A 26417-nucleotide genomic window follows, 5' to 3' on the forward strand; every position below is an offset into this window, starting at 1 on the left:
CACCTTTAGGATCGAATTTTCTTTGTTTAACATAATTAATAAAATAGCGGAAATTCTTAACAATAGCCACCAGTAATAATGTTAAGGTGTCAAAATATGACATATTATATTCAGGTTTGAGTAACAAAAGTGAAATTCATAGTCAATAAATCTTCTACATTGCTTTAAAAATCGCTCAAGCTAGTATCTTAATTCAAAATCTAATTTCCTTAAGTAATGGACTCTACAGAGCCCAGGTATCTTTCTCGGTAATTGTGCTGTTAATTGCTATAATAGCACCTTTAATACAATCATGAAAATATACGGCAACATAAATGTCTAATTTCGTCTTTGAGTACTTAAACTGTCTTTTATGAGGAGACCTGTAAATTTGAATTTGTTAGGTTTATAAAAATATCAGCAGTTAGCAAAGCCGCAATACTTTCAAAAACGATTGTTAGATTTTTAGTCTAGTGTCTAGAATGCTAACTAAAATAACGAAATTTTATCAAAATTTACGTGCAATAAAATCGATTTATTGATATAAGGTGATATATTATAGTGACTAGATAAACAAACGTTTTTAATTGTCCGTTGAGTGAACCGACAAACGGTCTGCTTCATGTCAGTTCCTATATTGTAAAGTGTTGTAGTTAGTCATTTTATATTTTACCTATAAATGTTTAATGTTGTATTGAGTTTTTCAATGTGTGTGTAATGTTTTGTCTGTGATTTAAATGTTAATAGTTGCCGCATTAGAGTAATCCATAATACCAAATAAAATAATCTATCATAGATTATTTTGTTAAAAATAAAAATTTCTCTTCAGAGGAGCTGAGTGGTATTTTCGTGAAGAGCATCAGTGCCGGCAGCGCTGCAGACCTCTGTGGAAGGATTCGAGTTAATGATAGGATTGTTGAGGTGATTATAATTATGTACCCAAATAATTATATTTTTTGTTTTCATCCAGGAAGAGCTGGCAGCTACCTCGGACAAAGAATTAGTCTATCTTTCAAAGGGGGAAAGCTGCCAGTATCTTCGGATTTTTAATAATATATTTTAGTTTTTATATTTTAAGCTTCAAGTAGTAACAATAATATGGTCACATTTATTATTTTAAATTCCTATAATATTTTGTAATATTTAATATTATTTGTTAAATAATGTTCTAAAAAATAAAATTCTTCATGATATGATTTTGATGGAACAGCAAGGTTGTTCCGGGGTTCCGGGATAACAATATCAGTTTAGACAAACGTTCTATTATGTATTTAGAATATTATATTATTCTTTCTTTATACTAATAGAATATAAAGAAAGAAAAAAGAGTAAAGACGCCACGCCTTCATTACTTTTAAAGGAAATATTAATAATTCCTTATTACAGAGTTATTTCGTTATAAGAGTGATTTGATTTCGATTAAAATTACATTAACTGAATATAAAAAATGCTAAATTTATTTAAGTTATAGCGATTTTATGTGTACTTAATTTTTTCAAAGAGAACTAAAAACATTCAAGCACTAATAGTGCGGAAAGTGCTTAGCTAATCATCAAGATGAGCCCGCAGACAGAATGAGTGCACACAAAAATCATACCGAATCCTCCTATGAATTTTTAAACTCAGAAAAGGAAAATATTTTTTATATTTATAAGCCTGAGGACTGAATCATATAGCGAGCCTAATTATGAAATAAAAATAAGCCAGAGAATTTCCAGACAAAAATAAAGAAGAGCTTTCATTTAATGGTCATGTCAACAGCTCGTTAGCGTAATACAAGTCTTATAAAAAGAAGAATGTATGAATGAATGTAGCAACCCTTAAGACATATATTTAGAGAGAATGTATCTAAGATTTAAAGTATTCTAACATACAAAATTTTAGTATTCTGAAGTAAACATACTAGTAAATTATATTACCTATGGTAAATTATTAGTTCTAGTAAATTATATTACAGATAGCGTTAGTTACTATATAAACTAATAATTATGTAGTATATAAACTTTCGCTTTCAAATCAATGACAAGAAACTCTCCGAAAACAATGTATTACGCAAAGCGCAAACATTTTAAAATCTGATGAAATTAGGTATTGTATAAACTATTTTTAACGTCCTTTCAATAAAAATTATAAATTCCATTATAACGATTATCAAGCCAAAATGGCAGATAAACGTTTTAAAATAAAACATCTCATACCCAGCTTTTAGTAATTAAAATTTAATATCAAAGATGCTCTCGCGAATATTAAAATCATTTTCAATGCACTCACCATTCATAACAAAAATATCCCTGCATTTTTGCAAAGGCTATACGGAGTGCAATCTGCATTTTTAATTCAAGTTTTACAATAGAAATGCATCGGAATTGAGGTCATGTCAGATAGTTTCAATTTAGTTTAGATCGAATACAAAGCTGAAATCTCATTTTAAAGCTGTTTTAATGTATTTGGCCCTCTTAAAACGTATTTCAGGGATATGTGATCTTTTCCACTATTTTCATTCAAACTTGAAAATAAGAATATATTATATTTCATTTCAAAAAAGGAATGCACATTTATATTATCTTTATGTGTAGTATTTCGGTCATAGAGTACTGAGTGATTAGTAATACCGTACCTATAGCTAATAGATAGTCCATAGACAGTAGATAAATAGAACACTAAAATGTTTTTTACATTCAAATAGGTTTTAATCTTCTTGTCACATAGGCATCATGACATATTTCTTTTTAAACATCATTAAAACAACTGGATATGTAGATAATATTATACATTTAGTTGACCATCTGATAGGTATCACATGAGATATGTCAGGTGTATAATTAATTGCATTATTTGTACAATAAAACAGCCTAACATCATGTACATATTGTATTATATAAATTTTATTCATTTTCCTGATGATAATATATCGAAAGGAGATTGGAGTATTGAATTATTTTAAGAGCTCAATATGTTATGTAATATGAGCAATGTCAGCCTAGTGAAGCGTGTGACATTCAATCTTCTAACCCTTGGAAATCCCAGCAGCGCTTTAATAGAATTTTCTTCCTACGTGCGCAATTAACACCTACAGTGAAGCAAATATCTCAGAGGAACAGATAAGGAAATATAAGAAAGGGTCTTTTGTAAAACAGTATGATTTGCGTTTATAAAATTCCTTAAATTTTATATTCTCCATCGATAAAGCGAACTTTTATATGAAAAAGATAGCAATAGTGTCACATATTTCCCTACATTTAATATCGCCTTGCCTTGTAAGAATTTAATAGATAGGATAGCTGTATTGAAGGCTTCCTACAACAATGAGCTTTGTGAATAAATAGGTCATGACAAATGAGTGGGAAATGTACAATATATTTTAATTGGAAAAATGTTTTCAATGCAATGTGATTTTTGTTTATTTAATATTGTTTTATATAGATTTTATGCTATTAAGGCAAGTGCTGTTTATATCTTTATTGTTATTTTCTTTTCTTTTTCTATCTTCTCGTTATGTGCAATTTAGTAAATAAAAACATAGTTCAGGCCATCCATATCTCTAATTTAACGACCACTCTTTTTACCGGAAAAGAAATTTAAGATCAATAATCATAATTTTTATTGAAAGTTCCATGAAATAAAATCTTCAAAGCTCTATGAATGTACCAAATATATTAATAAAAATTATCCTTATAATTTCCTCTTTCTCGGTTATAATAAAAATGAATTACAGTTCGCACAGCAGTTCTATTTCATAAACAAAACGGATTTAGAGGAATGACGCAGTACGCGATTGTAATACGGGATCTGGGAAAACATTCATTCTCGGTTTGTGCGTTGTGTTTGTGGTGATAAGTGTTGGTGATTTGCTTATTATTAGGAAGTGAGTTTATTATTTTATAGAGACATTAGGGCTTCATGTTTGCGAAGATTCGAAGTCTTATATTATTTTAAAAAATAACCACGTAAAAAGGTATCATACAGATAATTAAATATTAAAGTATTTAATTATTTTCAGTTAAGCCTGGAGTGAGAATGTCGTAGTATTGAATACATATGTCCAACGTTATTATGATCTCAGCTGAAACTAGGCTCCTTCACTATGCTCCCTTTTAAGCCTTCTTATCAATCACTTTTTACAAATGTATATCGGTTTTAACCGTTAATAATGTAAACGTTTTATAGTTGTTTAAGTTCTATATAACTAACTGTAAACCGCGATTCGAAATACATCTTAAGAAAAGTCAATGAAATGAAGAATGGTACATTAAATTGTTTATTTGACAATTTCTCTCTAGAATAACGTAGACTACTAGCACTCCAGGACCTATTATACTATGCACTTATGAAGTTTAAATAATATCCGAACACTTATACCTAATAATACCCTAATAAGCTTTTCTTAGTATCTTACAACAAATTAAAGCATTGTTTTTACGCAATTCATTCCTTATAAATATATTTTTCAATTACCTTTATCAGATAGTTACCAACTTTATTTTTATCTACGGCGTAAAGAATTCATTTAAAATTATGCCGTGAATTTTTAAACAAAAGCCTGGCTGAAAAGTCTTGCTTTGTTTTGAAAGTTATTCACTAAACTGCGTCGTTAGCGCGCCACTTGGTATTGTTCAAGATAATTTCAGGTACGGCGCTGAGGCCCTTTTTTTTAATTTAAGGCCCCAATAAAATTAAAGTAAGGAAACCTTAACACAATTTATCTGAACCCAACGTGAAAGATGGTTTTAATAGCCAATATTTAAGTCGATATTTATTGTTTCTCTCGCTGCATAGAAATTTTGTTTTTCAGATTAATTTTAATTTTTTCATTTAACACTAACACAGCGCATTTAACACTGTCTCGTACGGCAAAGGAAAAAATCCTAAGCCTCAGACCTAAAAAGTCGACGTTGTGTGACGGAAGGTAGATTACCTATTAGAAATAAAATACTTACAGAAATCTGAGGCTCAGACCTTTGTTATGTAGAATATTTCTATTTAGTATAAATATTTTTGCCATAGATGTATAACTTATATTGAGTAGGAGAAAATGTTATATTATTCTTTAGGAGGAACTTCTAAACTTTCGCCGCATAATGATAGTAATCGCTAATGTAATTGGGGCCCCTAGATATCAAAGTACGTATCTGTAATTAAGTCTGTTACAGGTGGATGGAGTGTCGTTGCATGGAGTTACGAATCACCGCGCCGTCGCTTTGTTGCGAGATGCTAAGGGCCCCAACGTTAAATTGAAGGCCTTGAGGTAACATTTCACTGCTTTTGATGATTTCTAACGATAACAACGAAGAATAATTATCCATTCGGTTGCTGAATAACGGATGTTATTATTAATGTTATATTTGAGTAAACGCAAGCTAAAAATCTTTATATTATAATCAAATGCGTTGGGATGTTAAATGCCTTTTTGTCTTTCATTAATCTGGATGAAATTACTAACAGTGAATAATACAATATTACATTTTTACAATGAATACAATACAGTCGACGAATTACATATATAGTTTAACGGACATTTGTTATTGTCCGTTGAGTGAACGGGCAATAGTTCTACTATTCGTTAGTGCTTATAATAATTAGTTATTTTTTTATTATGTAATTCTAATTCTTATGTTTTTTTTTCTTCGTATGTGAATTTTTTATGGTTATGCATTCTTGTTCATGTATGTTAGGGCAGAATTATGTTTTTTGTAAATAAATTAATCATAAGTGGTATATAAATGATTTTAATAAACTAAAAAACGATTCAGGTACGAGTTTTAATGACCAACTAGATTTTATGAAGGAAGCAAAGGACCATGAAACACTTTAATTTACTAACTGTCTGACTCTGAGTACGGCTGCTATTAGATGAAGCAGATCGTTGTGACCAGTACTGCTCATTTCGTATTATTTAAATTTTGCTTTATCTTATATTCATGTAGTAAAAGAATTTACTTTTGATTCACTACCATATTATACACTTAAGTAGCGTAATCTATACTAACGACTTAATAGTTACGCTTGTTAGTGTAGTCTACGATGAATGCAGTGTTAATTTTGGAACGTCATTCGATTTAAATTTACATTCATTGATGTTAAAACGAACATTGGACATTTTACAGCTTTGCTACGGGAAATTCTAAACAATTCCGTCACTTTTAGTATAAGAATATTCAAGTATTAGTACATTCTGCTTAGTCACTTAATAAACGATTCAATATTAATGAAATTTAACACTAACGTTGAGCTACAAATATGAATTGTCGTTATCTTCGTAGGCTTAGCTAAATTATCATAGTAAAAGTACAAAATAAAGATTTGTACTGCCTGGCATTGCAACAAGATAATTGTTTTTATCTTATATCACGAACATTTCGTCTACATAAAATCCACACACAATCTAGCATCCTAACACGACATTTGAATTATATCTATGTTTGTATAACTATAATAACAACCGTACTTTTTATTTCCGCATAAATTCTCGACTTAGGACTCCGAGAAAGCTCGGGGCTTGAGGTTAATAGGCATAGCGCTGTAGTATTCGTATATGTTAATAAAATAGGTCATTCCACGGATATTTGAGGTGGCAACCATCTAATCAAATGAAGGATATATGCAAATATAACTATTATTTTACTTATAGTTTTTCATGTTGAGTTACATAACTACACTGTAATATATTCTGTCCACCTTGTTGGTAATAAAATCTTGGTTTACGTCCTTGCTTTAAAATAGTTTAAACCAAAAAGTATTATTGATGAATGATTTTTCTCGTATCTCGTAAAGGTATCTTCGTGGAGCGGGGTTTGAGAGGCTCCAGAAAGCGTTGGCTGCACAAGACGGCAGACGGTCTCCCATACCTCCCCCCAGTCCCTCGGTTACATCACTTGCCAAATATAGTTTTAGTGTGGTAAGTAACATTTTTTTGTTCTGTTTTTTTTTTAGTTTTTTTTAATCATACCTAATGTAGTGGCAAGGAAAGGATTGACTCAAAATTACACGTGACCTGTAATTCATAAGCACCAAAGGACCTTATTCTTTATATGCTATATGTAGCCAATACTGTAAATATCAAGAAAATAAAGTACCATTTTCTGACTGCCCCCGGCGTTTCTGTTGTCCATGGGTGGCGGCTATTACTTTATCCCATAAAAGAAAAACAAATATTTTTCAGTACGACGAATCAACGGTGATTGAAGTAGAACCTGAGTCTGATATACAACCCCATCTCCCTTCGCCAACCTCTCCTTCCGAGGAAGCGGAAATAGTGATAGGAAGGGACGACGATATATCTGAGAGAGAGATTAGGAGGATACAGGACAAGTGGCGGGATGTGCTGAAGGATGAACCGGACTGGCCTGGGAATCAGTACCAGTATGACGTTATTGTAAGTCATGTTATTGGTTTTGGTCGTATATTATGTGAAACTGTTGTGCAAGGACAGTACATGAAATTGGGGTCTTTTGACGGCTTTACCAATATTGCACATTTAGTTCGTAGTTTGTAAATATCGCGAGTTATTATTAATTTTGCTCAAAATTCACAGATGATACTTTCACAACGATTTCTGTATAAAAACATAAACTTAAGAAATATTTTGAAGATAGCTTAATTTTATATTCTAGGTTGGTTCAATAATTAAGGGAAAGGATAGTGGCCTAGGTATTTCCCTGGAGGGTACAGTTCGAGTCGTAGGAGGCAAGGAAGTGCAGGCGAGGCATTACATTAGGGCGATAGCTCCCAACGGGCCTGTCGCTAAATTAGGGATTTATCAAGTTGGAGACGAATTGTTGGAGGTACGTCTAAATTAAGAAAACATGTTGGCAAACCACTTTACGAGATTGTTTAACCATTTAGAAATTAGATTTCTGACTCAGTGCTCAGTATGACTCTGAATGATAACACATTAACATTGACCATCTCAAATCATACTCTCAAACTCCTGCTTCATCTATCTACAGTGTAGAAAGGAGTTTAAACTAAAGGTAGCAAGACACGTTTGTACGAAAAGGACTTTGAAAAAAGATTATAAATACATATCCTTATAAATCTTCTGTGTATGTGTTTCTAATCACACTTCTTCAAAACGGCTGGAAGGGTTTTGATAAAATTGTTCGTGTCTTGTGTCTTGTGTATTCGGAAATGGTTTAAATTTATAGTTTTAGATAGATGATTTTGATAAATTCTTATATATGGAATGTATTACATTACAGGTAAACGGCTGGCGTGTACTAGGAGCACATCACGTAGAGGTGGTTACGAGATTGAGGGCTGTGACGTCACCCGTTTTACTTGTCATTGTGCGTAAACGTAGCGAACAAACTAATGGAATTGAACCTAGTTTAGCAAGGGTATGTTGATTATACACCTTTGCCACCTTTAAATAAGGCTGACATTAATATAGGAGTCCTAGAAGAAAGATGTCCACATTGCAAATCTATAGTTTTATTAGTATTTCATCAGGAACAAATAACGTATATTATGTATGGTTAAATCAATTTAGTTTCAACGTTAAAATAAAAAGTGTAGTATGAAATATTATAAATAATAAAGTCATAATCTTCTATGTTATATAGATAAAATACTGTTATTACATACATATCGACTTTAGTTTTTTTGTCAGTTCCCTACAAATTTATAGAAGATAAAGGAATATTTAAGAGATATTGTGTGCATCTAAAATTCCAGAGTGGAGTCCTAGGAGGCAGTCTTCAAGACCTGCTCGCTCCACCTCAAAGGCTGATAAAGGCGAAATCAGAAAGTTCAGTTGCATCTTTATGCAGCGCAGCCACTGTGTTATCAGCTGGTCATGATCATGATGGTAAAAATCAGTTTTAAACCCAAGGTCTACTGAAGCACCTTATATGTTTTTTGACCCCCTTATCGTAGATTATCGTAAGTCCTTTGACATCAATGCGACATATTCGAATTGATATAATCAAAAAAAAATCTGGTTAATTACATATTGAAATAACAGCCTAAGCTTAAGTTACTGTTACGTATCACAATTTCTCCATTTCAAATAGCTATTATGAAGACGATACAACACTCAAACATATAATAGATGGCCATAGTCCACGCTAAATTTCATCACCAAAATTTTTCTTACAGAATTTTGTTCGGACGAATTGGAACGCAACAGGTCTCGTTCGCTGGAGCCCCTGAGCTGGTTAGCAATGTGGAGTGATCACATTGACTATATACAACTGCATAAGGAAGACCGGGGTCTCGGTTTCTCCATACTCGACTACTTAGTGAGTTTACCTTCATGTTATAAATCCTTTTAGTTTCATAGATATAGCTTGGGAATTAATTCTTAGGAATAAATTATTCCTGCATAGTAAATTTTGTTCTCTCTTTAGAATTACGAAATCATTAGAAGACAGACATGGCTGATACAGATCTGTGCCTTTACTGTGTAATTTTTTGTTCCGTGCATACTCACGGTATTAGGCGATACATAAACATCGGGATTATTGGAAGTTACAGAGTAAAATGCTTTGATCTGTGAAACGAATAAAGTAAAAGCAATATATACGTATACTAGCTGACCTGGCAAACGTCGTTTTACCATGTAACTCATTTATAACAAAAAAGGGGGTGTATGTCTTTTTTAATGCTGTATAATAAAAAAAATCAAAAAATTAAAAAAAAGGGGTGGACTACCCTTAACATTTAGGGGGATGAAAAATAGATGTTGTCCAATTCTCAGACATACCCAATATGCACACAAAATTTCATGAGAATCGGTCAACCCGTTTCGGAGAATTTTATATATTAGATTTTTTTATTTTTGCTAACTTATAGAGATGCTAGATTTGATTAATATAATATTTCTCTTTGAAAACATACATTAAGCGAGTAGTATTGATTTTTTTTTAATACTATTATTTTTAATTACTTTCAGGATCCTTCAGAACCTAGCAGTTCGGTTATAGTGGTCCGGTCTGTTGTGAGTGGTGGGGCAGCTGCGTTGGACGGCAGACTCTCACCCGGAGACAGGCTGATCTCTGTCAATGGCCAGGATATATCCCGGGCGCCATTGGCTGTTGCTGTGGCAGCCATTAAAAGTGCACCTAAAGGTAATAGAACGTTTTTTTTAATTTCCAGCTTATAGTTAGAACCTAGAATAGAGCTACTCTTACAAATTACTCTTAGCGGGGTTTCCAAGGTTTCTGTGTGATGTCTAAATTATATTATTTTTGATGGATAATTTTATAAAATTCACAAACGCAAGTGACAACTATTGATTTTCAACGATTGATTGAGGGAAGTTTTTTGTGTGTGTGACTATAACAATAAATTTACATAAAATTGTTTAATTTTAATATATATATTTTATAAAGTAAAGAACTGTAGGAAAATAAAATCATATTCTAGCTATCTTATCTTTAATTTTATGACAAAGATTCTCAGTTATACAGATGTTTATAATTGTTATTTGATAAGAAAAATAATTTTAGTATCAACACATTTGCAGTCTGTGTATAGACATTAAAAGATTGTAACATAGTAATAGTGAATAAAGTTGTTCCAATAAAAACAAATGTATAACAGTAAGTATTTCTTAAAAAAGCAATGTTACTTTAAATTAATTATATTTTATCAATTTTTATTGTTGTACTCATATTAAAAGAAGATCAAGCTTAGAAGAAGTTGCACGTATCGCTTAACGATTAGTGAACCAAAATCGAACAGGTAGAAGAAATTAAAGGCTCGCGTTAAAAGTTATACTTCTTTAGCGTAAAAAGATAAAAAAATATTCAACATTTTTATTTTTCGCCTTACTACGTTGGTAGAAAAAACGACACTAACCATAGAAAAAACTAAAATTTTGACTGTAGCTAGCTTCTGGGTGTCGGTGTTTTGTGATGGTATGCATGTGTATCGTAAAAAATTACTCTCATAATTCCGTAACGCGCCAAAAGAACTTTCTAAATTTCTTAATTTAATCTAGTCTATAAAATATTTTCAGTGCATGCTCCATAGATTTCACACTAAAAGAAGGATTGTGGTAGCGAATAGACTTTTAATTAAATAATAAATTTATTTACAGGACTCGTAACAATAGGCGTATCGAAGCCTCTACCCTGTAGCACAGTAGTTGGTGGCGACAAAGCGAATGGGTCTAGCTTTCAAAATAGCCAGGTAATTACGCTTTTTTAAATACATATTAATCTCTTCTATAATGGAATTACCTATATATAAATAGTAACTGAAAAGTAAAAAAAAATAAATTAAAAGTAATTGAAAAGTTACTATGAAGTTGATTGTTAGAACTTTAATTTTTTAATAAAGGTAAATTATCACCTGTTTCACTATTCATACAGAGTATCTCTGATAACGCGTGTCTTATACTATCGCTTCTTAAATGTAATTATAAAATTTAAAGTTTATTACATAATTTTGCAAGACTCAGCCGAGCCATAGAGTGGAAAACGCAAGCGTCAAGAAATTACGTTTACAATTACATAGACACTTGTCAGTAGCTAATCACTTGTCTTATAGAGAAATACTTAAATTCTCAATCTAATTGATAAATAAAGAGTTACAGTATCGGATAAACAGAAATATAGAAATAATTGATAAAATAAACGAAGAAATACACCTGAACCAGGCCCTATTGGATAACAACGGGACTTAAAGAAAATTTTACAGATTTATTATAAATATCTAAATTATTAAACGAACGGAACGATTATTAAAAATTTAAATCATTGTTTTGGACCGGTGTAACATAAATTTACTTGAATGTTTTTGAATTTACTTTTGGCATGTGTTGATTATCGAAATGACGCCGAGTACGGCTGATCGAAATAATGATTGTTTGAGGTCGGTAAAACAAAAGGAGTGTGTTAATTTAAGTGATAAGTGTTAATTTGTACACTCAAGGGAAACGTAAGTTACATTATATTTAAGCTTACTAACGCTTAGAGCAGTATTTCTCAATTTGCATGCATTTTCATAAATAAAACTAATTGTACAATAAAGGGACAAAATTACCGCTCTAAGATGGTTTACTTGAATTTTTTGTGTTTCCCTTTAGTGTACAAATGCATGACCTAGATTAAGGCCAGTATCCGTAGAATGAACAATACGTAGTCGAATTGCTAACACAGTAGAATAGTATTTTGTATATAAGACTCGCTCGTTGGGAGGATTTGATATTAAACAGAAGCAGCAAAATGTATCGTTCAAATAAAATATACGTATTATAATACGCAACAAGTAAATTATATAAATAATATATAATTTAATGTTTTTTCTCAGAAAATGAATTAGTCATTCATAATTAAAGATTATATTAATAATACTGAATCTTTAAAACAAATTGGTATATCAAAATTTAAAACAGCATTTACAACTTACGACAAAAGCAACATATAGGGTTTAAACCTGATTACCATTCACGATAGTGACATTGTGGTTTGTAGAAGTATCTTCTTTATATATAAACCAAGAGGCACGGTATAGGCGTAGGGCAACTGGCAACTAATAATAATATTACAAAGTTTACGTTTCTCCGCTTGATTGCTATATCTTTAAATATTACGTGGTACATTTAAAATAATATAATGTTTTTATTTTCAGCGTTTGGAGTACTTGACGAAAGTCTTTCGCCTAATAATGTCACTACATCAAGACATAATGGAGCTGCAACTGCACTGTCAAAAGGCCATTGAACCCAACCACTATATGCGGAAACTGCAATCTTAATGGAAAAAAACGGCGTGCTTCACTGGAAAACGCGTTAATCTAATCTAACGACAAAGCCCCATTTCGACATGGTTCTTTTAGTGTTTAAAGATTTTAAACTTTCTAAGAACTAAATTGTCCTAACTTTTAATAATATAGGGAAGAAGAAGTAAGAAAGTAGATTTCGAAGAGCAAGACTACACAGTCTAGATTATGAAAATTTAAATTTAGAACAGGTTTTAAAATTTTTAATAGATAATATTTATTTGAGTTCATTTTGTTAGTTTTTTGATTCTTCTTGATTTCAACTCTTTAGGCAAAAAACCGGTAGAGATTAATGAAAATAATTGAAATTATTCTTATATTTTGTTCAAATAGTGATATACGCTAAATTTTCTTTTTTAAATATATCTTTCTATACAACTCAGTGAAATGGCCTACTCAGGCAAGATACCGTATCGAAGGTTCAAAGAGTTAAAAACACAGTTTAATGAAACAATATAGCTTCAAAATCTGTAGATAGGAGGAGTAGAGTGGGTAAAACCGTGGACATGTAATAAATCTTAATATAATAAAGTAATAAAATAAAGTAAATAATGTAATAAAGTCTGTGCGTAGTCTGTTACGTGACTTTATACTTAGAACGATTCTAGGCGCCTCAATGCGCAATATCTATCTCAAGTATATTACTACTAATCTCTAAAATTCAATGTTTTGTCCTTCTCACTCTTGTATCATAGCGAGACATTGCTTCTACACGCCTTTGTCAAATACAACTTGTAATATTTAGATTTAAAAAGTTTAGGTAGTCAGCACGCAATTTCTAACCTCGTCAAAATCACATGAGGTGATTGTCTGCACGCCAAGATAATTATAATAATTAGAAAGAACACGTAATAATAATAATGAGTTGAATAATAACGACAATTTGTAAAAAACTACAATCATTATGTGATAATGTCATACGTAATTCAAAACTGTATCAAAATTTTTATGCATGTAATGTAATACATAAATAAATGGTAACGGTGCATGCCATTCTGGCAGAATATGCGAAGAATATTAGATTACCTATATATAATTATTTTTTATCTGTGGTAGAATGAAAACATTCCTAGCTATTGAATCTCTTGTCGTAGTACTAGATGCTTGATCCGTTACATCTAAGACACACAAGCGTTTTAACTTAATATAATATATAAACATTTATGACAATTTATAAGTACCTTAATTCTTTATGTATATTCTTCGTGATAGTTGTGTAGCAATCTAGTTTTGTGTTATATAATATAATAAAGAGTTTAATTTAAGGAATTATAGATTAGTAAAACTTTTGTCATATCAATGAGCAAAGTTTTGTCGATATGAACTATTCAAGTGTTAAGCATTAGATTTTTCTGAAAAAAAAAATGTGTTACCAAAATGTACGATTTTCTTCTTTGTCTTTGGATTTGGCGTTTTTTAGGTTTGGTCTTTGGCTTTCTATTAACCACTCACCTACAACAAAGTAATAAATACTACTCTGAGCTTAGAAAATGCTGCAGAATCTCTTCCTGCTTCTAACTGTACCCTTAACTACGCTACTTACTTAACTACTTACTTACTACGATACTTAATGCGCTACGATTTACTAGTATGAAAGCCTGAGAAAGCAGGATTTACACCCTTGGCCAAAGAATCGTATCTTGTGTATATAAAGTATTAGGAAACAGTATATAAAGTACAAAACAAGGTTTAATAAAGGTTATTAAACAAAAAAAACATCATATTTTTAAAAATGATTTTCTGGGTGTGATATGCCAAAAGAATATTTCTGTCCAAAAAAGGCCTATCTGAAATAATAATTGTGATGTTTGTCAATTGAGTGTATGGACAAGTGATGAGAAAGGAGTTTGATAAGGAATTTATAATATATAATTTACTATATTTAATGTTAACAATAACACTTATATTAAATGTCAATTTATCTAGAGGTAAATTAATAAATTTATTGTTGTACTGTATGTTGTAAGAATAAAAATATAGCTACAAATTGTAGATATCCAACTACGCAAAATGTGTGATATTAAATATTATTATACTTTCATTATTGTAGATTGGGTACTTTTGGGTTTACGCACCCTGTAATGATAAGATAAGATCCTCGACATACGTCAGAAACTTTGCTATTCCGTGCTTGCTTTATCTATCGAAAAAAAATGCTATGTTTAATGTAATTTATGTGTTTTTGTGTAAAATTTTTAACGTCATATTTTCTTCTATTTTTAAACATATAAATCGTATTAAAACTTCTATACAAAACCATGTTATGAGCAATGCAATCGCGGTCCTTTTGCTTTCTGCCAAAAATTGGATCTATTTTCCCGTTGGACGCTACGTAGGTATACCTTTGTTATTTTTTGTTTAATGTCTTTAACACAAGCAATTAACGTATTTTGATACTAAAATTTCAAAATATGTATCTAATTTTTATTCTTACACATTCGTAAAAATGTTAGTATTGAATTATTAAAATAAACGCTGGGAAGCTTACAAAACATATCATAGTTCGTCATGAAATAAACATGAATAATTTAAGTATTATATTATAATGATATTTTTAGTAGTAGATTATCTAAATGGAAAAGTTATATGTGTAGACTGTAGTGCACATATTTTTAAGCATATTTTTTTCAAGGCGATGTTCGAAGTTTACAATGGAATTAAAACGCTTAGGTAAAAGTGTGATATTTTAAATATGTTTTTCTAAGCGTTTTTATATTTATGATAAGCTAAGGAGGATACTGTTGAAACAGCTCATATATTTTAAATGTAGTTATTAAAATTCAAACTTATCGAAAAAATCTCAATGTTGTAAAAAGAGCAATGCTTTTAATGTTAATGTTATATAGTTGGATGGTAAAATAAATGTTTTAACATATTTTATTGTATTTATTTATTAACACTTTGTTAACTTAAGAAAAAATACATTATAAGCAGGTTACATAAGTATTTTGGCAACAGGCGGCCTTATCGCAAACAAGCGATTTCTTCCAGGCAACCCTTAATCGAATAATAAATAAAACATTAAGCTGTCATTGTACCGTTATTTTAAAGACCCCTTTTTTCTCTATACGCCGTGGAGGGCATAATATTTTATGACGTATACAAAAGATCTTTGCAGGTTGCATAAGTAGAAAATCTTATTTATACGATATTTGTTTTATTCAATCTTAATAGTATGGTTCCGTTCTATGGCTTTTTTATAAATTTTCGCTTAATACCTAATATTTCATGAAACATAATCTTGATATGTATTTTATTTATTCTGGCAGGAGTGCATCAATTCTTTAGCATCCGATGACCATACTGGAATGGATTCCTTCCACGAATGCTTGCAGGAATATGGCGAAGGCCTAGAAGTAGTACAAATATGTTTAGAACCAGAAGAAACTTCCATCAAAGATGAAGAATTGTCTGCCTTAGTTGATTTAAGTACAGATTCTAATTTTAAAGAAATCATAAATGATAAACTTATCATTTCTGTTGAAAATAAGGAAAACACAGAAATAGTCAATGGGATTGTTGAGTTTACAACATCCAAATCAGATGAATCTTTAGATGATCCTGATGATATGACTATTATTGAAGAAGAAGTAGTTACTGCCCCTAGAGAGCTTAATATCCGTAGTAAATCCGCTGATAGAAACGAAGTCAATGGGGAGAAAATGCTACTTAAACAGCAAAGTAAAGATATATCAACATCTGATGAAATGGTTTTTGCTGTTACACCAACGGGCTTGGAAAGAATAAGCTACGAAAAATATTGGAGTGAGTGTGATAAAGAAAAAAATAACGACGAAAGCTGGAAAGAATGCCTTAATTCCCCTAACGATGATACCTTGAGTTTTAACGATACTAAAATCTCCATCCAGGAAGATCGTAATTCATTGCTATACATAGATCATGAAATCGAAGGCTATGAGACATGTCTTGACGATGATTCAACATCCATAAAATGTTCTACAAAAAACGGTCATAAATTAAACGGAGATTGCGAGATCAAAGAGTATGATAAACAAATTCAAACAGCTATTAGCAAAGACAACGATACCTGTATTATGAGAAAAGACGATCATTTCGACACAAACAGCAAAGAGGATGCGTCGTCTTTTCCATACGTGGAAGAACATATCATAAAACAAATGCAATCACTACGAATAGAGCCTCTTAACGTTAATATATGCCAGAGAAAAAAAAAGAAGAGCCCTACAAAGCCGTCCAAGAACGAGCGTCGCTGTATTGAGTATTACAACGATCAGGATGAATGTTTGAAAGAAATAAAGAGGAAGAAGCGGGAAGAAGAAGACAGAAAAACTCAGGAAAAGCAAACGTCTTTATTGGAGAAGAATAAAGGGATTTTGGAAAAAAAGCTTCAATTAAAGAAACAAGAACCAAGCGAGGAATCGACTGATGCAGAAACGTATGTGCCTGGATGTCATAAGTGCTTCTTGGAAAGTTATGCGTATGCTATTACAAAGGCGTATATTGAAGAGGCAAGTGCTTGTAAATATTGTGAGGTTATTAGAGATATGGGAGAATCTCCTAAAGTAATGTATAGACGGAAGTCTGCTCCGGGTTTGCTAAACATAGATAGTCCAGGATCTGATATAGATGATAATGGACTGTTGACGGTATCTGGTGAACGAGGAAGGCGGAAGTCAGCTGGGCCTTTTAAATTTCTAGTGCCTTCTCGAAGACCTAGGTAAGTTTATTTGGAACATAAGATTAACTATTATTTTAAACTAGTTATAAGATCCCGAACTGATTTTGATATAGAGATAAAAAGCCTTCTATCTAGATGTAGTTTTACAAAATGTTCATATTATGTTATTATGTTTCGTATTTCGTTTTTTCTTTATAACAATTTTTTTAGTCATATCAGTTCAGGGTTGGCAATAACGAAATATTTTTCCCATGTGACCAAAGTCACTTCGACTAAATTAAATGTCATTCAACCAAGCTCTGGAGACCCATCCACTTACTAAAATTAACGTTAACTTATCTGCATGATCCGTGAAAGCACGCGACTGTGTAAACTAAATATGTAATTAAAAATATTTTTAAATCCAAAATTAAGTTACTCTACCCCATTTTCTTCTTTTCATTTCTAAATCAGCCACCTAGCTAGAAAAGCAAAAACTTCGCTTAAACCAAAAACCTATATTAAACTGGTAAACTGATTTTTAAACTAATTTTCTTAGGAATGGTACTAGAATTGAGGAAATTTTGTATGAAACACAAGACGTGCCAACGAAATCACTTAAGACAATATATTAAGACATCGCAATATTAATGAGCCTTATTATTAATATTCAGTCATAATCCATTCTATATGTTATATATTAATAGTTCGAAATTTAAAACATAATATTATAATAGTTTTGTTTTTTACGAGTAATTTAGTGCCGGTAATAATTACTTAATTTTAATGTCACCCGCATTTTAATTGTGATTTTAGTTATATTAAGAGTGAACGAACTTATGTCTGTATTTTTTTTAAGATTATTTAATATTACAATCCATACTGCGAGACGTTTCTAGTGATGTCCATAAAGTAAATGTATGTTTTCTTGACTGAATAATTATATAATGCAAATTATAACAAAGTTGAAGTTACAGAGTTATTAGTTTTTAAACAAAAATTTTAAATGATCTTTGTACTTAAATATGCAAGAAGAAAAGTCTCTCATTTCAAACGATTAACTTGTAGTAACTCTATTAATATGAATAAATATATCCAATTTACAAGAATCATATTTTTCGATATAATTCTTAATTTTATTAATTTATCGACAGAGATAATAAACATCACTAAGGAAAATTGTTAATGCCCATAATTGAATTATGGTTAGCCGACCTCTTTGCCCCATTATGAATTGTCAACTCGTGCACTTTTCACGTCTTATTTTTTGACAAGAATTCTTGATTTTTACAATCTCTTGCAAAGACATGTAGTGTTGTTTTAATTCGTTAAAGGAAAAAGGTAAGTCATTTTAGAAACAGGAATCCCATAGATTATGTTTTATTTTAATTATATTCAAAATTTAAATTGTGCGTGAAATTTTAACTTTATTTTAGTAATGTGACCTACATTATAGAGTAAAATATTTTCGAATAAGTGTCTTCGAAGTGGATTTTGAACTTCAATCAAATATATAGTTTCCTTAGATTAGAAGCACTGGATCGGTTATTATATTAAATACCCTTTAAACTGAAATGTGTACAGTAATGCGTGTCTTCCACAGCGTCAGTGTTGAGCGAGAAATAGTTGACCGGTGGAACGGAGTTTGAAATGATCATAGTTTTTGCCTCCACTTTGGTGGAAGCACATATATGAAAATTATCGTTACGAGTATAGCGGAGTCCGTAATGGCTCCGTTCCGCTCGCAGTGGACGGCTGGCATAACTAAATTACACCCTTAATAGTATCTTCGGGAAAAACATTCCAAATTTATATATAATACCGCACACTAAATAGTCTACCTTTCCATATATCATCGAATACAATCACGTAGATTTTCATTCTATAATCACAATACTTAAGATATTTAGCCAGTATATCTTGAGCTATTACATCTTGTACACAAATACAATGATCGCATTACGTTGAAACCTTACTAACAAGCTTACTCATTGATTTTTACTTACGTTTATTTTTATAGAACTATTCCAACCCAGTAAATATACTGAGCGCCATATATTTTCGATTCAAATTTAGAAACGTTAAAAAAATAAGATTCCCAGCTTTTATAAATGTAAGCTATTATCACTAGCAAACAATTTTACATTTTCATGCATAAATTGTGGTTAATAGAACCTTTTCCACGAAGCCTTTTTCTCGATATTACATCCCGACAAAAAAGCAATTTATAAATATGTATGAATATTCATTTAAAATGAAATATGGCTCTGAAATTCACAATAATTTAGGTAGGCCTTCTATTTTATACATATACTTTGAAGTAAATAAGCCTTAAGAGGCACCTGGCATCTTGAATTTACATTCTGACCTGGTTTCCTGAAAGTTTCAATTCACACTTTTCCATTTTAAGATTAGCATTTTCGCGCCATTTTCACTGTCTGGGCTCTATTTTATAGTAGTACGGTGAAATAAGTTTCCATACATAACGTCCGATTATATGAAAGCAATTTTCGTTGTTATATTTTTGAGCAGACCAGGATAATTCTCCGAGCTTAATTTGAGAAATAGAAAGGCCCATCCTTTACAAAGTAAACGTGATCATAATAGTAACAAACCATAAAATATATTTTGTTATCTATTTTGTTTTTTTTTAAATTGGGAAATGTCTAGTAGCTACAGCGAAGCAATGAACTCAATGGACTTAAATTTACTTGCCTATTAGATTTACAACTGCTGATAAAACATATACAGAAATCTGAGGTCTAGTCCAATAAGGTTGTAGCACATAAAAAATGTTTACCATTTCAGAGTTTAAATAAATATCCCCGTTCCAACTTATCTGATAGACCTGTTCTATTGGTGGCCCTAAACATTCTACATTCGTAGTGAATCGACTGAATTTACGCGTTTTCTTGTCTGTACATCGTTCTTTAAATTCTCATATACTTTCAGTAAACAAATTAAAGAGCAGTAGACAGATAGAAATGTAAGATCAAACTCATAGAAGCAGCCAGCTGTTAAAATTATCCGCTTAGCGGAGCGCGTTAATACCTGCTCGTTTCATAGGAATTGTTAATTTGTGCATTGATACTTTGAGAAGATTTATTATATTTTGAATAGAACATTAGTGTCCAACGTATTTAGATGATTATTTAGTTTTTTTTTATGTTTAAGACAAACATATAAAACTTGTGTCATTTTGAAGCGACCTAAAATTATATTAGACGTCTCTGTTTAGTATTGTTAATTAAACGGGAATTATGAATTTGGTTAAAAAAAAATCACAATGAAACTTAAAATGTTTTCACACTTTGCTCATTTAAAATTTTATTGTGTCAACTGGTTATCTGCAACTGCTCCTCAACGCCGCTCGATCGCTGGCTGAAAACCAGTGGATTTTTTTGTGCAATTTGACTTAAGTGTATGTCATTGGGAGTAAATCGGTATATCTAAGATCCAAAAGTCCATGACGTGTGTGATTCAAATAAGACAGATTAACATCAGCAGGAAGTGTCACGATCCACAATTCGTTGTAACACCACAGGATGAAGGACTGTGTAGCACAGTTTCTATTATTTCGATTTTATTTTCTATACATGTTTACTATGACCTAGTAAATGTGACCCGGATTTCTCTGGATTTCAATCACATTCTTCTCATTCTCGTAAAACGATTATCTTGTTAGTACAATAGAATTACACGCCCATTATATTGATTGTAATTAGGAATTTTCCTATGTTTTCATTGTTTTTACGATCAATTGACATAGTTCTATAATCTTCATTATAAATAACGCATTAATATTTAACTTAATAAGATGACTTTAAAAATTTGGTAGGGAATGGGTAACTTCATCGCTTTCTATTCTATTATATATTTACTACATAGCTCCAGGCATATAAATGCATAGACAATTCTGAAAATTATGTCTTCGTATTCTGCAAACTAATATTAAAAATCTTGAGGTGCGCCTTCGACTGAAATTAGAAATATATGTGTAGGAGTAAAAGAGCTCTATTTGCTTGGACTATACCTGTGAAGAAAATGCTAGTAATTTAAAATATATAGACACTGGGTAACTTCAACTCATCAATACTAATTTTGATGTAAAAATTACACTTTTTTCGAATTAAATTCAAAGTCGTGTGGTTATTCGCTTCAAAAAAAATTATTAAACCACCAGACAGAGCATTGACATCACAACTGAACTGGGTTTGGCCCAGACATGTACATTCAACCTCGTGTTTCTAGATAAAGATAAGACCAAAATTCAAATGTTTCGTAGATTGACAGTAGTTGAAAACATGCATTGTGGGTGTGTTCACTCAGTTGTGTCGCGTTAAGTGATTGAACTGTCGCGTCCTGTACACTGAGCTGCACTATTTTATAATAGATATCCTTTTAGTAAACACATTAATGTTCTAGTACCTGCGAAAGGTTTCGTTGGCGAGTTTTTGTTGAGATGACTGAAGAACACAATTTCGTATTCCTATCTCAATCTTTATTTAACTAACACATTGAAAATTTAAACAATGTATCCATTGTTAATTCAAAGTAATAATCGGAAACTAAAACTTTTTATAGCAATATGCGATATTAATGTATATTATAATATTTCTTAAAAAAAAAACTTTTTCGGTTGGCATAGAGCACATTGGGTGCCGAATACTCGGATTCGTGAGCAAGGCGTGGCAATGATTAAAAAAAAATGAATGGAACGCTTGCATGGATCCGAGTGGGCGGGACCGCTTCTATGACTCCGCTTCACTCGGATCCGAGAAAAGAGCACTTAATGTGTCAAGAATACACATGCGCTCACACAATTGCACAAAGACTAAAAAATAAACACCAATAACTTACTATTTATTCCATTACTACTATTGCAATTAAAGATTAGAAAACACATGTAAAAGATATTCTAATTTTCATTTATACGCGTGGCATGGTTTGATAGGACAGATAATATAATAAAATAGTTTGCATGTGATTTTCCTGTAATAATCTAAATTATTTAATTATGTTCGTGACTGTACATCATTGTGTTTCTACGGGAAGGTTGGCTGAATCCTCTGAATAAGTTTTACGTTTTCAATTTAAATCGCTTCATTCTGTACCTAACAATAGGAAACGATTCTCATTTTTGTCTATATAATATGTTTTTCGACAATTAATTCAATCATTCTTTCAATTGTCTTTTGTGTTTTAACTCCGAACTATTGGTACTATTATAAGACAATATATATTTCTTTCAAATAAAACCAATTATGTTAGTATGTAGCTTTGCCGGTAGTAAAGCACTTAACCAAACATATTATTGAAGATTTCTGTGATAGTTAACACCAAACCAATAACTTTTATTATAGCTTTGTACCAAATATGACGGTGACAGTGTCACCAGAGCGTCGTGACGGCCAACGTTGGGGCCCACCGCGACGGGTAACGTTGAAGAGGGGTCCTGGGGCCCCACTTGGGGTCAGCATTGTTGGAGGAAAGGTAAACTAAACTTTTCAATATTTATTTTTATTATATATTTTATTTCAACTTTTATTTGTATTTGAGGATCTAACAAGATATAGGGCGTCTACCTTTGGCGTAGTGGCTAAGCTTACAACTTTTAACTAAATGGGTGTGCGTTCGAAAACTACCTATCTTAAACCCAGGCTTTGGAGTGTAATTCTTATATGTAAATTCACTTCGCGCATATATATGGGCGATAGAGCATTTCAATGTAAATTGACGAATTTTCATATTGTATGTCCTATTTCTTAACCGAGGCATTTAAAAAAAAATCACAGGTTCGTTACACATATATCTCTCAACATTGCGTGAACCATTGCCTAAATCCACGATTAACCAGAGTTTATGTCACCGTAATAAATCTGCCCATATTCCTGCGTTTGTTTTTCTGAACGTAAAGACGTCGTAAATAATCTCGGATAACGATGGCGAAATCATTTTCGATATAAGGCCATCTCTATTCGCAATTTTAAGGAAATTAGGTCACGTTATGATTTGATTATTTATAGTTTACTATATTTATATATATATATTTTTCTCTTTATTTTACAAAATAATATAGTTTATTACAATATGCTGCATCAGAAAACCGCTGTGGTGTGTATTAATGTAACTATAGCAGTCTTGTTTAGGAGCGCGACAAATGTATGTTAAAGAAGTTTTTTAATTTTGAATTTATGTTGGTTAGTGTTAGACTATCTGTTATGTGATTGGGTAAACTATTTATTACCGCGGTTTAATATGGTACGAGTACTTTGATTGTTTTATCATATTGTATCAATTTTTGAATTTAACTAATCGTTACGATGTTAATAAAATGAGGTTAGCAGAGTCAAACGTCGTTATATGAACTTGCAATGAACATGAGATTTTTTTTAAAACTAGACAATTATTTTTCTTAATTAATCAAGTATTATTATTTTATACATTATTATATTATAACGAGGATTTGTATTTGCATGGGCAACGAAGCAACTGAACTATTTTGAACAGAATCCAACATTTTCATTGTTGAACATTGGCATAGAATATTTAAAAAAAGTTAGGGTTTGGAAAAACATTGATAATGTATTATGGGTTGCATAAAAAAGTGAAAAATGTCCTATGCTGTTGGAACTATTGATAATTTTGCAAAGTGATGTACAACAGTTTTATAGAAGACATCACTATCTATTGTAAGCAGTCTGCGATACCATAATTTTTTTTAAATTGAATATCGTATGGCCATTGAGACAGAATGGTATTTAAATTTCGAACACAAGTTTAGAAACGAAAGTATAAAGACCTTTTAAAATGTTCGTGACATATCTAAGTGCTTAGAGCTGCATCATATCTATAACATTGTGTTGAATAAAATTTAATGTATTATACAAGAAGATTGATGATATTCGAAGAATATGAGTTGTGGGGTTCCCCGAGATTCCTTTTAAAGTGTCAGATTTAAAATATATTTTATTTCAGCATAATATATCTTTCCGATGGGTGCCTAATTATGTTTTTTAAATGTGCTTTAATGATTAATAACAAAATATTAACATGCCCCAGGTTGACATAATATCGGGGCGTGATGATGCAAATGGAAATGATAAGGGCATATTCGGCATCTTCATCAAAAATGTAGTCCCAGGAAGCCCAGCTGGAAAATGTGGTGAATTAAAAGTACGTTATATCTCTTTATTATTTTTTTAAATTGTTTGTTAAATTGGCTTGGTTTACTGTTATTATATTTCAATTACTGTTTCTAAATTTAGATCTTCAACTTAACTCGTATTTCAAAGTAATAAAGATGTAAATAAATAAAACTCAAAGGTAGTAAATTATGTATCTTTCACGTAGGCTGGTGATAGAATTTTAGAAGTGGATGGAGTCTGTGTTAGGACAGCACAGCATGAGCGAGCCGTGCAACTGATAAAGGCAGCTGGCTCCACCGTCATCCTGACTGTCCAGAGTTTGATGACATGGGTAAGTATGACATATGGAAACAGCCCTTATGATAATTTGTTGAATATCCTATGATTAGTATAACCAGGTATAACATAGAAGTATTATTAACTATAAATGCATGTCCTAATGGATATGCATTTTGGATTGTTCTTGAAATATAACAGCTTTACATATAACATTTTTGTTTGTTGCCTTGTTTGGAAAATGTAAATCACTACGTTCTTTTATTTTTAGAATACGTCTTCCTCGGACACTTCTCCGCCAGCAGTGGCACCCAGGCCGTCGATGAAAAAACGGCCAGCGCCACCTGCACCGCAGCAACATCACGATATCAAGGTATATTATATGTATATTTTAGCTACGTACTGTTACATGCTAGCCTCATAATTTTCACCTAGAAACTAAAAAACACATTATAAATTCAATGATAATAAATATTTATTAATTTACCTAGATAACAGTAACATCGGATTCGGATACGCCAAAACAGAATGGAGAAGTGACAAAAGAATATGAGGAAAACGAGAAAGAAACAGAGGATAAACCGAAGACCGTTTATTCGGACTCAGAAGAGAGTAGTGATGAAGAAGACGCGAGAGAACTGCAAGGACGAACATACTCTGATAAAGGAGTTGAGGTAGGACTTGTAAAATTTAATCAAACCTTTTTTTTAACAATTTGAGATGAAAATAAAATCACAGAAAGTGACTGAAATTAACCTTCGTAGATTGATCGTGCGTCAGCCGGTGCCATAAAACGTAGCAAAGATGAAAGAGAAGCAGATAAAGAAGAAGAAGACGACTTCGGTTATACGTCAAGTAAGTGGAAAGATACGTTATTCACTCTTTTTAACTTTTCCTTTTATATACTACACGTATACATATACGCATGTGTTGTGGAACATAACGATCTCGAGAAAAAGCATAATGTATAAACTCACCATAAACAATAAATAAAACATTAATCGAATTAGAAAAATTTTACAATAATGTAGAAGTGTTTCTGCTGGAAATTAAATTTACTTCGTGAATACATTCCTGTAAATTTGTTAATTTTAAAAGTTGTAATATCGTCATTGTATTGTATTTTGTATTAAATGTATATTAAACGCTTTCTACTTATTTTAACTTATTTTCGGAAGTCTTTAAAACTCACCGGCTGATGTGCTAAAAAACTAAAATTTCGAAGTGGTTTGGTTTCGAAGTAAAAAATAAAATAAACTTTAAATCAAACTATAGGTATGCATATACAAACAAAGTGACACCTTTCGTCACTCGCTTGACATTGATTATTTATGAATTAAAGTTGATTGTTATATAAATGTGAACTACTAGTATAAACAACAATTTCATATGCTTATTTACAATTTTTCGGTATCCGTATCTAACGGCCTTGAAGTGATTTTAATGACCTTTTCATGGGTAATACCTACGTATTCGCTATCGCGTCGTTATAAAATTGAAATGACCGAGTTACGACTGTCAGGATATGTTATGACGTCGTCAAACATCAGACTGAATGGTGTATGTCCAAAAAAGGTTTTAAGCTATTTATCAATATATCTGTAATGGTAAATTAAAAGTAAGAAAGAAAACAATGGTACAGTTTAACA

The 26417-nt window shown here is 31.4% G+C and overlaps 1 protein-coding gene across 2 annotated transcripts in view; it reads left to right on the forward strand.

The window, feature by feature from the left end:
- The window catches only part of LOC110995083, an 87664-nt gene that overhangs the window by 13790 nt on the left and 47457 nt on the right, over window positions 1-26417 (forward strand). For both annotated transcript variants that reach the window (XM_022262057.2, XM_045628786.1), the window contains exons 8-24: window positions 809-900; window positions 5130-5224; window positions 6751-6874; window positions 7139-7351; window positions 7590-7760; window positions 8178-8315; window positions 8653-8785; window positions 9076-9218; window positions 9872-10046; window positions 11021-11112; window positions 15975-17404; window positions 22708-22837; window positions 24407-24520; window positions 24698-24823; window positions 25040-25141; window positions 25260-25442; window positions 25533-25623. In XM_022262057.2, the coding sequence (XP_022117749.2) occupies window positions 809-900; window positions 5130-5224; window positions 6751-6874; window positions 7139-7351; window positions 7590-7760; window positions 8178-8315; window positions 8653-8785; window positions 9076-9218; window positions 9872-10046; window positions 11021-11112; window positions 15975-17404; window positions 22708-22837; window positions 24407-24520; window positions 24698-24823; window positions 25040-25141; window positions 25260-25442; window positions 25533-25623 (3552 nt within the window). The remainder of the gene's footprint in view (window positions 1-808; window positions 901-5129; window positions 5225-6750; window positions 6875-7138; window positions 7352-7589; window positions 7761-8177; window positions 8316-8652; window positions 8786-9075; window positions 9219-9871; window positions 10047-11020; window positions 11113-15974; window positions 17405-22707; window positions 22838-24406; window positions 24521-24697; window positions 24824-25039; window positions 25142-25259; window positions 25443-25532; window positions 25624-26417) is intronic.

The sequence above is a fragment of the Pieris rapae genome, chromosome 7, assembly GCF_905147795.1.
Source record: "Pieris rapae chromosome 7, ilPieRapa1.1, whole genome shotgun sequence".
NCBI classification, from domain to species: Eukaryota; Metazoa; Arthropoda; class Insecta; order Lepidoptera; family Pieridae; genus Pieris; species Pieris rapae.